This window comes from Microtus oregoni, unplaced genomic scaffold (genome assembly GCF_018167655.1).
Source record: "Microtus oregoni isolate MIOR12 unplaced genomic scaffold, Mior012 000000F_ref0000247, whole genome shotgun sequence".
Classification (NCBI taxonomy): domain Eukaryota; kingdom Metazoa; phylum Chordata; class Mammalia; order Rodentia; family Cricetidae; genus Microtus; species Microtus oregoni.
In genome coordinates this window covers 44,877,617-44,891,094 of record NW_024543059.1, presented here as the reverse complement: position 1 = coordinate 44,891,094, position 13,478 = coordinate 44,877,617, and the positions used below count along the sequence as shown (strand labels likewise).

Below are 13,478 nucleotides of genomic sequence, written 5' to 3'. Positions count from 1 at the left end.
CTACAGAAACCACCTCAACTCCATTCTCAGTTACGAATTAAAGTGCCCAAGTCCATTGTGAGGGTGTTCGGATAAGACTTGGCTGTGCGTAATGGCGCAGTCCTCTCATCCCAGCATAGAGAGACTCAGGCAGGAAGGTTGGGACTAGAGGTCAGCTTGGTCTACACCGTGAGCTCCAGGATAGCTAAACTACAGAATGAGAACCCGTCTCAGAAAAATTAATTAAACCAAGTCAAAACAAAACAAACTGGGACACTCAGACAAATACATCCGTCCCAGCCCCTGGTCCTTCCCTCGCTCTCTGGTCCACAGCTATTCCATCCTATTCACGGTCGTCCAGGGAGCTAGGGACAGGAGACCATGACTCAGGTGTTCTATCACACAAAGTTCCAAGCACTGCCTCAGTTTCCCTTTCTGCAGAACAGACCGGGTGACTCCTTCAGAGAGGACCCCAGGATCCCTGGCACGCGGTGGGAAGCAAGGCTGGGTGACTGCAACCCCCTCTACCCCTCCTCGACCCCGGGCTCGCTTGCACCCACAGTGAATGCCCCGGCCCACCCCTCCCCGTGGCCCCCAGCACAGTCCGACGGCTCCGGCCTCCCCTGGCCTGGCCGCCCCTGGCACCACCGCCCCGGACGCACTGCGGGGGCCCCGGACACTCACCGGCGCCCAGGGCGGTCCAGAGGCCTCGGCCTGGGCAGAAAAGGGGGAGGGGCCTGCGTGGGACAGCCCCGCCCACAGGTGGGCACCACGGACCAATCAGCACTCGCTGCGGCCCGCTCCGACCCCATCCCCGAGGCTCAGCTCTGTCCAATCAAAAGGAGTGGCTGGTACGCCTTGCCAATCAGAAGTTGGCGAAGCGTGCCAGGCGTGGGAAAAGAACCTGGCCGAGAGTGCGCGGCCGTTGGGGGGGGCCCGGGCCTGATGGCCAGCGGGAGGCACCAATAAAGAGGCTCGGGGAGCGGCCGGGAGCCGCTGGTTGAAGGGGACCCGGTGAATGGGCCGCTTTGTACACAGCCATGAATGGACGCCTTTGTGCGTGCACGGACAGGGCGGCAGGAGGCCGGAATGCCTGGGTCCCCGGGGAGCCGGCGCGCGGACACACACTAAGGAGATGTCGCTTTTGTGGAACGCAGACCGTGAGCAGGCTCTATGCAGATGGATGGCGACTGCCTGGGTCAAAATTGTTATTTATTGAGCGCCTGTTGTATGCTCAAAGCTAGGTAGAGTGTTTCCACTATATAATGTCCCTGAAGTCTTTAAATTGGGGCTATTGAGAGCCTCATCTTGGGCTGGGACACAGTGGTAAAGGTTTGCCTAGCATTCCCGAAGCCCTGGGTTCCATCCCAGCACTGTGTAAACTGGGCGTGGTGGCACCTGCTAGTCATCCCAGCCCTCGCCCTCTGGCTACCTAAAGGTCACCCTTGCTTCATAAGGAATTCTAGGCCGGCTGGGTTACAGGAGACCCTGTTCTAGAAAATAAAAACAAAACCCCGACCTCGTCTTGAGGATCACATCTATCACCCGAGCATTTGGGGGCGGGGTGACTGCAGTACGTTTGAGGTCATGGGTTGAAACAAAGCGATTGAGCGATGGCGTGTGATCCTGTCTCTACAGAAAGAAGCCTAAGGGTGCTTCAAATCACACTGCTGCAAAAATAAATAAAAAGTAAACAAACACCAAAGGCCCCAAGGCCCTGGCCACATAGCCACACCCCGCCTGTCTCCCAGCTGCTTAGCCCCTGCATTTTTTTAGCCCCATAAGCACTTGGACCTGCGTGCATACGCTAGTCCTCCCAGCCCTTGTTCCGTGTGTATTTTTATGCAGTGTGTATAGTTGTTTCACCTGCACATATGCACATGTATTATGTACATGCGGTGCTGTTGGAGGCCAGAGGAGGACATCAGAGTCCCTGGAACTTAAGGTACAGATGACTGCAGGCTGCCATAAGGGTGCTGGGTATTGAACCAGGGTCCTCCAGAGGAGCAGCCAGTGGCTGCAGGCCTGCTCCTTCATTTCTGAGTCCTGGCCATCCTGTCACTCTGTTGTCCATTTGGAAGTGATAGCCCAGGCCCCTGTGGCCAGCCAAACTTCCTGCCGCCTAGTGACGCCATCAGCCTGCTCAATCTTCCTAGCAACCAGTAATGTCATCATGTCTTCACTGGCCTGTTACGTGAGGTAGCATGAGCTCCACTTGCTCAGTCTGAGGAGACATGGGACTGGCTATGTAGAGGAGAATGACTCTCTTCACCTCGTGAATGCTGGTATAGCCAATGTGCGCCACCACACGTGAGGTCATACAGGCTTCCTTCCACTGGGGATTTTCATCTATCTATCTATCTATCTATCTATCTATCTATCTATCTATTGTGTATACACTGTTCTGTCTACATGTATGCCTACAGGCCAGAAGAGGGCACCAGACCTCATTATGTTGCTGGGAATTGAACTGAGGACCTCAGGAAGAGTAGTCAGTGCTCTTAACCTCTGAGCCATCTCTCCAGCCCCACTAAGGATTTTCCATACCACTTAAATGTCTGCTCTTATTTAGAGAGAGCACTCACCGTTCTAAGCCCTCAAATTAAATCCCACAATATGGACCCCACCAGCGCCATGCAGTTGGTCCTGCTATCGTGCCCATTTTACAGGTGTGGGCACAGAGACCCGGCTGCCTCGGTGAGATCACTTCCTGTCTCCACTGTACCACCAGAGGCAAGGCAAAACCAAAGAATCAATTCCAAAGAAAGCCTGCCCTTTCCTCAAAGCCCTCCACACATCGTCCATCACACCAGACAGAATACATGCTTGGGGTAAAGTCCCAACCTGTCTCCTAGGAGATCTTGACATACACACACCCGACACCACCTGCGGGTTCTCCCCATCATATTGTGAGCCCCTGGCTGTCTGGGGCTAATCTTCTCCTTATGAAGCTACCTGTCTCAGGGCTTCTATTGTCACAAGAGACACCATGATGGTAGCAACTCTTATAAAGGAAATCCCGTTATCTTCATGAGGAGAAGCATGCAGGCAGGCATGATGCTGGGAGCTAAGAGTTCTACATCAAGATCCACGGGCAGCAAGCAGAGACACTGACACTCTAGGCCTCGCCTCAAAGCCCACCCTAGTGATGCGCTTCCTTCAGCAGAGCCCCACCCCTCACAGTGCTGCTCTCCACAGGCCTTTGGGGGTCATTTTTATTCAAACCATCACAGTCCCCATGGGCAGGTAAGCTGCAACAGAGAGGAAAATCAATGGTAAAGAGGAATGGAACACCCAAATATGTGTGGACAGAAAGAAGGAAGGAGACCATGGAAGCTTCCTGAATCCCAGCCCTCAGTATGGCCTGAGTCCACAGAACTGAGCAAAAAGGCTGAAAGGTGTGGGTAAGACAAGCAAGGCGCTAAGACATTATACAATAATAAAAGATTTTGTGTGGGGTGAAGTTCAGTCGGTAAAGTGCTTGCCCGCATGCACGAAGTCCTGCCTTCAGTCTCTGGTATCACATAAACTGGGTGGAGTGTCCCATACCTGCAATTCCAGCACTTTGGAGGTGGAGGCAGAAGGATCCAGAGTTCAAGGTTCCATATGACCCCAGTCAGAATGACCATAATCAAGAAAACGAACATCAGGCCAGCAAGATGACTTGCCAGGGGAAAAGGGCTTGCCACCAAGCCCCATAAGCTGACTTCAGCCTCCTGAACCCACATCAGGAGGCAAAAGCTGGAGAGGCTATGTGTGAGACCAACTTGATCTACATAGTGAGTTCTGGGCCAGATAGGGCTACACACTGAGACTGTGTCACAAAAACAAATCAGGACTGTCTGATGGTCACGAGGCACTGGCCACCAAGCCTGATGACCCGCGTTCCATTCCTGGGACCCATGAAGTGTAAGGAGAGAAAGGCACCCCATACTGTTCTCTGACCTCTGACACATGCCTTGTCAACACACACTCACTCATGCACACTCATGGGCGGGAATGTCATAATAAGGGACATGGCAGGAAAGCTCAGTTGGGACAGGTGCTACTGGCAAGCCTAATGACCCGAGTTCAAGCCTGGGGACAGGATCGGCACCTGAAAATTGTTCTCTGCCCTGCACACATGCATGTGGGTGTCCTGCACTAACACACCTCTCCACTAATAGTAAACACATTATTGAAAGACTAAAAACAACTCCTATTCCAAGAGATGACACCCTGCTCTGGCCTCTGTGGGCATATGTACTCACATGAACAAATACACCACCCAAAAAGGACACACACACACATACACTCACATGTACATACACACCACCCACAGAAGGACACACACACACTATTTCAGCAGTTAAGAGTGATTGATGTTGCAGAGGACCTAGAGTTGTTTCCAGCACCTACAGCAGATAGCGCACAACCACCTGTAACTCCATTCATGTTAGCCAATGCCCTCTTCTGGCCTTCAAGGGCACAGCACTCCCACGGTGCACATAAACACAGGCAAGGGTACACACATACTCATAACAGGGTCTCCCTAGGTAACTCTGGCTGTCTTAGAATTCTCTATCTAGCCTTAAACTCACAGAGATCCACCTGCCTCTGCTTGGATTATGTGAGCCAGGCATAGTGTGCATCACTATGCCTGGCTCACATAAAAAAAATTAAAAACAGGCCAGGCAGTGGTAGCACACACTTTTAATCCCAGCACTCGGGAAGCAGGGGCAAGCGGATCAAGGCCAGCTTGGTCTACAAAGTGAGTTCCAGTACAGCCAGGTCTGTTACACAGAGAAACTTTGTCTTAAAAAACAACAAAAAAATTAAAAACAAATCTAAAAACAAAAAAGTAGAGACTGGAGTGATAGCTAGAGGTTAAGAGCACTAGCTGTTCTTGTAGTGAATCCAGTTTCTATTGTAGCACCTGCATGGATGCACACACCCGCACAGATGCACACACCCACACGATGCACACACCCGCATGGATGCACACACCCGCACAGATGCACACACACATGAATGCACACACCCGCATGGATACACACACCCACATGGATGCACACACCCGCACAGATGCACACACCCACACAGATGCACACACTCGCATGGATGCACACACCCGCCCGCATGGATGCACACACCCGCACAGATGCACACACCTGCACGGATGCACACACCCGCACGGATGCACACACCCATCTGTAACTCCAATTCCAGGGCATTCAATACCTTCTTCTGGTCTCTGTAGGTACCAGGCATATAGGTAGTATACTTTTATACGTAAATGTAAAACACATAAAATAATAAAGTATTTTTTTTAATAATAAAGTAATTTTATATGCAGACAAAATATCCATGAACATAAAATAGCAAGGTATTTTTTCCCTTCTTTTATTTATTTATTAATTTATTGTGTATATAATATTCTGTCTGTGTGTATGCCTGCAGGCCAGAAGAGGGCACCAGACCTCATTACAGATGGTTGTGAGCCACCATGTGGTTGCTGGGAATTGAACTCAGGACCTTTGGAAGAGCAGGCAATGCTCTTAACCTCTGAGCCATCTCTCCAGCTCCAGCAAGGTATTTTTAAAAATTATAAAAACTAAACCAAAATTAGAACTACTGCATGATCAGTCCTAGCCCACGTGGGAATGTACCCAAAGAACTCTGAGCATTGCTCCACAGGGACACCTGCTTGGCCATGCTCACTGCTTCTCTGTCCACAAAAGCCAGGAAGCAGCAGCCGCTTAGATGGCCACCGAGAGATGAATAGATAAGGAGAATGTACGCAGGCACAATGAACCTTTATTCGGTTGTAAAGAGGAACAGAATCATGTTCTCTGCAGGAAGATGGTGGGGCCTGGAAATCAGCATGCTAGAAGAGCTCAGACAGCTTCAAAAGACAAATATTGAATGCCAGACTCTAGATTAAAATATATTATAAACAATAATCATACGTGATATGTTTCACTATATATGACACAAAAAAAAAGGAAGAAGGGGTTCGGACATGGTGGCTCATGCCTGTCATACCTGCACTAGAGAGATGAAGGCAGGAGGACCATCGGGTCGAGGCCAGCCTCAGCTACAAGGAAGTTTTGGGTCAGCCTGGGCTATGTGAGGTAGTGTCTCTAAAAAGAAAAGAAGAAGCTTGGCATCATGGAACTGAGGCAGTCAGATCTCTGAGTTCAAGGCCAGCCTGGTCTACGGAGTGAGTTCTAGGACAGTCAGAGTTTAATAGCGAAACCCTGCCTCAAAAAGGAAAAGGGGAAAAAAAGATGAGCTGAGAAGATGGCTCAGTCAGTAAAGTGAGTGCCATGTGAACACGAAGAACTGAATTTTGGTCCCCAGCACCCAGCCGTAAACCAGGTATAGTGTTGTAAACCTGCAATTCCAGTGCTGTGTGGCAGACCTAGGGGACTCCCTGGGGCTCCCTAGTCAGCCAGGCAAGCCCAATTGGTAAACTCCAGGTTCAGTTAGAGACCCTGTCTCAAGAAATGAAGAGAAGGGCAGGTAAGATGGTTCAGCAAGTAAAACTGCCCAGCCTGATGACCCACATGGTGGGAGGAGGGTCGGTCTCTGTGGGGGGAAGGGAGGAACCAGAAAGAGGGCAGAAAACCCAAGAGAGAGTCACAAGGTTGGATATGACATAAGCACATTCCAAACAGTCCTAAAATTATCATAATTAACCGATCCCCTTCCAATTTTAATTTTGAATCTAAAACATAAAAATAGATACTTGAACTGGTAGAGCCCCGGCCCCCAAACCTGGAGCTGAACAAAGAGATGGGAAATCAGGGATGGGAAGGCTGCCCATGGGGAAGAGACTTTTTTTTTTTTTTTTTTTTTTTGGTTTTTCGAGACAGGGTTTCTCTGTGGCTTTGGAGCCTGTTCTGGAACTAGCTCTGTAGACCAGGCTGGTCTCGAACTCACAGAGATCCACCTGCCTCTGCCTCCCGAGTGCTGGGATTAAAGGCGTGCGCCACCAACACCCGGCTCGGGAAGAGACTTTTGAGTGAGCACAAAAACTGGGGGACCCTGGATCCCACAGAGCAAAGAGAGAGCTGGACTGCAGTGTCCCAGGGCTGCCTTGTAATTCCACCTGGGTATTTTCTCTGTGGCAAAGGCTCAGACGGTGCCAGCATTATTTTTGGTCACTGTTGTGTTGGCTGTAGTTCTGGTCCGTGTGACTCTGGGCTGGAAGTAGCCCAGGACCAGAGAGAGTTGGCAGCCTCCAGTGATTCATGGACAAGTGGCAGGCCTTGTTTTGCAAAGAGAAATACTTGCAGAGTGCCTACTGTGTGCTGGCTCTTGTTCCGGTTTGGGACTGGCCAGATCTGGCTAGATCTCCCGCACGGTGCTAGACAGTAGAGACTTCTCTGCCTTACCAAGGCCTGGGCTATAACTGCCCAGTTCCACCCTTGAAACCTGACAACAGGTGGAGGTAAGAGGTGAATGTATGGATGAGGCCATGTCCTAATAAAGCTTTATTAACACATACAGGATGATTGGCCCTCGGGCTGTGGGTTGGAAAGTCCAGTCTTGGACTTTCAGATGATGACAGGCGTAAAGATTTGTTAATCTGACTACCCAGGAGGCATCAAGATGCAGGTCACTCTTGTTTATCTCCCACTCTGGATCCATATTGCCTGGTTACATCGAGAGAACCAGCAGAGTTTTCACTGGGGCTCTCAAGTGCCATCTGCTACCCCTTGCCTTCTCTGGTCTCAGCCCTGCCCTTTCTGAACTAGCTAGCGCTTGTCAGCTTGAGCCACAGGAGAAGAGGGAACCTCAGTTGTGTGATTGTGGCTGTCACAGGGGTCTGTGGGGCATCTTTTTGATTGACGATTGCTGTGGAAGGGCCCCAGCCCACCGAGGGTGGTGGTCCTGAGTTGTATAAAAAACCAGGGTGAGCAAGCCATGGCGAGCAATCCAGTAAGCGGCACCTCGTGGCCTCTACATCAGCTCCTGCCCCGATTTCCCCGTGTGAGGGACCCTCTCCTCCCCCAGGGTTTTTTTTTTTTTTTTTTTTTTTGGTTTTTTCGAGACGGTTTCTCTGTGGTTTTGGAGCCTGTCCTGGAACTAGCTCTTGTAGACCAGGCTGGTCTTGAACTCACAGAGATCCGCCTGCCTCTGCCTCCCAAGTGCTGGGATTAAAGGCGTGCGCCACCACCGCCCGGCCCCCCAGGTTGTTTTGGGTCGGTGTTGTGTAACAGAAAGTGAACTACATCACGTGCCCCGCTCTAGCCCCTCTGGCCTCTCCAGTTCCTCACACACCAGGCCTCCGTCCCTGCCTTCTCCACCCAGGATGTGCCCATTCCTTCCTTTTCCAGAGGAGTTTTCCCTGAGGACCTGCACATTCAAGAGGACCCAATACCCATCTCCCTGGTCTTATTTTTGTGGTTCATCTGGTTTGGTTTAATGGTTTAATGAGAGAGTCTGGCCTCTAGCTAGGCTGGCCTTGAACTTTCTATGTACGACCTTGAAATTCTGATCCTCCTGCCTCTACCTCCTAGGTGCTGTAGTAACAGGCTGGCTGGGCACACGGTACTAAAGGATCCGATGTCAAGTTCTCAGAGTCGAAAGGTGTGCACTTCCCCAATTAAGCCTCTCCCAGTACCACTTCTCTTTTTATTAAAACATTTTTAATAGAAGGATCCTTTTAATAGGAGGCAGAAGGATCAAAAGTTCCAAGCTAGCCTGGAATACAAAGTAGGATCAAAAAATCAAATATAAGACAAATAAAAAGGAAAACAAAGCCCAAAGCAGCCTCCATCAATGGAGCAGCAACCTGTGCAGACACTCCATCAACCCAACTGTGCAGGCAGACACTCCATCACCCCAGCTGTGCAGGTACTCCATCAATCCAGCTGTGCAGGCAGGCACTCCATCAACCCAGCTGTGCAGGTACTCCGTCAACCCAGCTGTGCAGACAGACACTCCATAAATCCAGCTGTGCAGGCAGGCACTCTGTCACCTCAGCTGTGTAGGTACTTCATCAATCCAGCTGTGCAGGCAGGCACTCCATCACCCCAGCTGTGCAGGTACTCCATCAATCCAGCTGTGCAGGCAGACACTCCATCAATCCAGCTGTGCAGGCAGACACTCCATCAATCCAGCTGTGCAGGCAGACACTCCATCAACCCAGTTGTGCAGACAGACACTCCATCATCCCAGCTCTGCAGGCAGGCACTCCATCACCCCAGCTGTGCAGGCACTCATACTTTGGTGTGGATTTTTGTTGAGTGTCTACTGTCTTAGGTAGAGCAAGCTGATTATAACCTTCCTTCACTAGGAGATTCTGAGTGCAGGCACTGTCTTAGATATTTTATATCCTGGAGCTAGCTCACTGGGAGCTCACAACCACTCTGAGGCTAGTGCCTGCAGACTCCTCTATCACAGGAAACAAGGATACTGGTGAAGCATAAGGCGTGTTCAAGCCTCCTGAGGAGCAGTGGCAGGGCTAGCTTAGAAATCAGAAAGTCCCAAGGTTCCTCTAGCTCTGCCCCTAGAGGAGGGGACCCAGAGCAGGTTGACTGTGGTAGCCTGTGGGTGTACAATCCCAGCCCCCTGAACCCTCCCCAGAGCGGTCAGGATGGGTAGCTCTGGTCAGGGCCTGGAGAGTCTGCATCTCAACACACTTCTGGGTACCATGGCCTCACTGACCCCTCCAAAAACAACCTGAAACTTAGTGGTTTTTAAAGTTTTTTTTTAAAATATATGTGGTGCTTTTCCTTCACGACTATCTGCTCACTATACACTGTGGAGGCCAAAGAGGCTTACAGACCCTCTGGGACTGGAGTTATAGACAGATGCGAGCCATGTGGATCCTCTGGGAGAGCAGCGGGTGCTCGGAAGCACTAAGAACTCGCCCTAGCCCCTTATTTAGTTTTGCATTGCTTTTCCTTGTTCATGTGTGTGCACCTGCCTCTAGCCAGTCTGTTTCCTCCTTTCACCCTGTGGATCCTGGGGACCGAACTCAGGTTCTCAGGTTTGGAGGCAAGCACCACTACCTGCTGAGTCCTCTTTCTGGCCCCAGCTGAAATATAAATGGCCTTACTCATTGAAAATATTAGGAGGCAGTCAAGAGCCACACTCACAGGGATGGATGAGCAGCAGCCCCTAGTCTGGTGCCTGGAGAGCAGGGAACTATCACTCGAGCACACTAACCACTGCAGGAATAGGTATGACCATGAGAGCGAGCTGCTTCTGGAGAGACTAGGGTGTTTATCTCAGGAGTAGATTAATTGTCTCTGAGCAGACTATGTATGAATACTGTAGGCTAACAATCACAGGAGTGGATAAGCCATCTTGGGGGTAGTTATCCTGCATAAAGACTGCTTACTTCGAGAACTTGGATACTTATGCTAGAGTGGGTCAGGAGTTGTCATCTCCTGAGAGCAGGCTAGACCATCAGGGAGGAGTCATCTCCCGAGAGCAGGCTAGCCCACGAGGGAGTTGCCATACTATAAGCACAGCTTGTTCTAGCACGCCTTGGCTCCTGTGTGGAGTGCTGTGCATGACTGTGCATACAATGACATCACTGAAACCCAGTGCCTAGATACTGGGCTTCCTGCTTTCCGGAACTACGTGAAGAAAACCTTTCTGTTTGACTCGCTCAGCCTCTGTGTGACCGTGCATTATAGCAAAAGAAAAGGAACCAAGACCCTGGAGTCTTAGAACTCAAGCCCTTCCTATGACTCTCAATGCTTCTTAAACACCTCAGCCCCTACGCCCACCCATCAGCAAACACCTCACAGGTGACCTTCACCATGCAGCCACACCCAGGCCCTGCTTGTCCGTCCGCTCAACACCTACCCTCCAGTCCACTCTCGCCTTTGACCACGTATGTCTGTTCCCTACATGACAGTCAGAGTTGTCTTGTTGGAACCCAGGTCACCTCACACCCTAATTGCTCACAGTCCTCCTGCTATTCCTGTCACCCCCAGAGTCTTCAGTCAGACCCTAGGGCCCTGCTAGCAACGGCCGCTATGCCTCTTCAGGTCTCCTCTTCCATCTCCCCCTCAGAGGCTCTACTGTGAGTACAGCGGCTCCTTGCACTTCCTCCTCACACACACATCCCCAACACAGGGCCTTTACGTTGCTGTTCCCTCCCCAGCATCCCTGTGGCTCACTCCTGATTCACTCATTCCTCACCTTAAGACCACGTGATGCTTGGTTTATAACCACAAACTAGGACCACATAAGCAGAGCTCTCAGCTGAGGAGGTCTGCAGGGGGACTGTCTTCCTTGCTAACTAGTGTAGGAAGACCCATAGCGGTTGTGAGCTGGCCATGGAGCCCCCAAGATCTGGCTGTCTCTGCTCTCCACACTGGAGTTGCCCAGTACAGGGACTACAGGCACAAACTGCCATGCCCAGCTTTGCCCATGGGTACTGGGGATCAAGTCTTCACGCATTTCAAAGACTAAGCCCCCGTTAGGGGTTTGCTCATGGAAATAGGATATATGTATATACATATAAAATTCTGGTTCCTCCCTAGGAAATGGCATATTTTACACAGGAATTTTATTTATTTTATTTTTATTTTTTTATAATCAAAAGACATTTTTTTAGCCTTTTGCATGTGCTGGTATTTTTTCCCACTCATGCGTTGGCAGGAACCAAGGCAATGACACCAAGCACCTACTTAGACACAGGAATTTTAATTTGTTCTTCCTGTTTAGCGACACGCCTTGAGGAAGTTTTCACACTCACCTTCATCTCTTTCACACTCCGTGACCTCTGTCCCTTGGCATCAGTGTCTCTCACCTGAGGGGAGCTGGGAGCGGCTTTCCACATGCCATTTCCTTTACAAAACACCCCATGTCCTGTGTCCTTGTACACGAAATGAGACCAGCGAGGGCCAAAGAGCACAGGCAGTTAAGATCTTAAACAGTGTTGTTTAACTGCTGCCCACAATATTGTCTCATTCTGGCCAAGAAAAGAAAAAATAAAACAGTCATTGGGCCAATCAGTCTGGAGAGGCTCCGCCCCTCAGGAGGTTCACCTGCCGTTCTAGTCCTCTATGTCCCGGGGACACACCATGGACTGTTGGCCCTTGGGGCTGGCTGTCCCCTCCTCCACCCTTCTCTGTGTCGGGGATGTTGCTAAGGTTTCAAAATCCGCCACAAACAATGGGAGGCAACGAGAGCATGAACTATGCACACGCTCCAGTGTGGCAACGCCACAGCCAAGGGAGGACTTGGGGACACTGCCCGTGGGTGAGGAAGCAGCTTGGGGAGCTGAGAAAACAGATGTCACATGTGAGGCATACACCTGTCATCCCAGCACTAGAGGTGGAGGCAGGAAGATCGAGCTGACCGTAGTCTACAGAGTAAGTCTGAGGTCAGCGTGGACAGTCAGTGACCTTGTCTCAGGAAACACGAAACAATAAGCTTTGCTTTCCATTATCCAGAAGCAGTCAGCCATAAGTTGGACATTTGTCAAATGATGTCATGCTAGCTCCTTGGGAGGGTGAAGCAGGAGCATCATAAGTTTGACTCCTGCCTGGACTACAGAGAAAACTCAAGGTCAGGGCAACTTAGTGAGACCCTGCCTCAAAACAGAAAGTATAAAGCAGGCTTGGAGCCTAGTTCAGCAGTAGAACCCCTGCCTAGAATCCCCGAGTGAGGGGCTGGGTGTGGTTCAGTGGTAGAGCCCTGCCTAGAATCCTCCAGTGAGGGGCTGTGGTGTGGCTCAGTGGTAGACTCCTGGCTTTCACATCAGAGGCTTTGGATTTCGTCTCTAACACTTTACAGTGGATGAGTGAAGAACAGAAAGAGTTGGAATCACACATAGTAACCCGAAGACTTCTTGAAAACGTACTGTCAAATGCAAACTATATGAAACTGAGCAGAGTCTGTAGCTCACGCCTAAGGATGGAATAACGGAACAGCAGCTGTGGACACAGGAAACTGCCGAGTCACCCTCTGGCTCCAGCCCACCTGTGGTTCCTTCCCAGTCGCTCCAAGTGCTGTACCACCTCCAGGCTCAGGAGAGTCACAGCCTCAGAAACTAAGCCTGGGTGCCCTCCTGGAACAGCTCTCTCCCTATCTATCTCTGTTTTTTTTCTTCTCAAAAATGTCTCATGTTAGTCCTGCCTTTGAACTCCCCACACAGGCAACAGTGACCTTGAACTCCTGATCCTCCTGCCTCCACCTCCTAAACACTGAGAAGACTGGCATGCGTGCCCAGACCATATTTTATGCCATGCTAGGAAAGGAACCCAGGGTTTTAAGCATGTTAGGCAGGCACCCTACCAACTGAGCCAGCCCTGGCCTTTCATTAAGTTTCAGTGTGAAATTTTCAGCCCCTTCCCTTCCCTTGTGCTCCTTTCCTATGCCTCTGGACCGCTCCCCCATCCCTCTGGACCACTCCCCCATCCCTCTGGACCGCCTCTCCCATCCCTCTGGACCACCTCTCCCATCCCTCTGGACCACCCTCCCATTCCTCTGGACTGCCTCTCCCATCCCTCTGGACCACCTCTCCCATCCCTCTGGACCACCTT

General features: G+C 50.8%; 1 protein-coding gene across 1 annotated transcript in view; it reads right to left on the bottom strand.

The window, feature by feature from the left end:
- Myh14 (myosin heavy chain 14) overlaps positions 1 to 11,704 on the bottom strand; it is a 72,464-nt gene extending 60,760 nt beyond the window's left edge. The window contains exon 1 of the mRNA XM_041656335.1: positions 11,687 to 11,704. Within this exon, the coding sequence (XP_041512269.1) occupies positions 11,687 to 11,692 (6 nt within the window). The 5' untranslated portion in view covers positions 11,693 to 11,704. The remainder of the gene's footprint in view (positions 1 to 11,686) is intronic.
- Between the last annotated feature and the right edge of the window lie 1,774 nt (positions 11,705 to 13,478).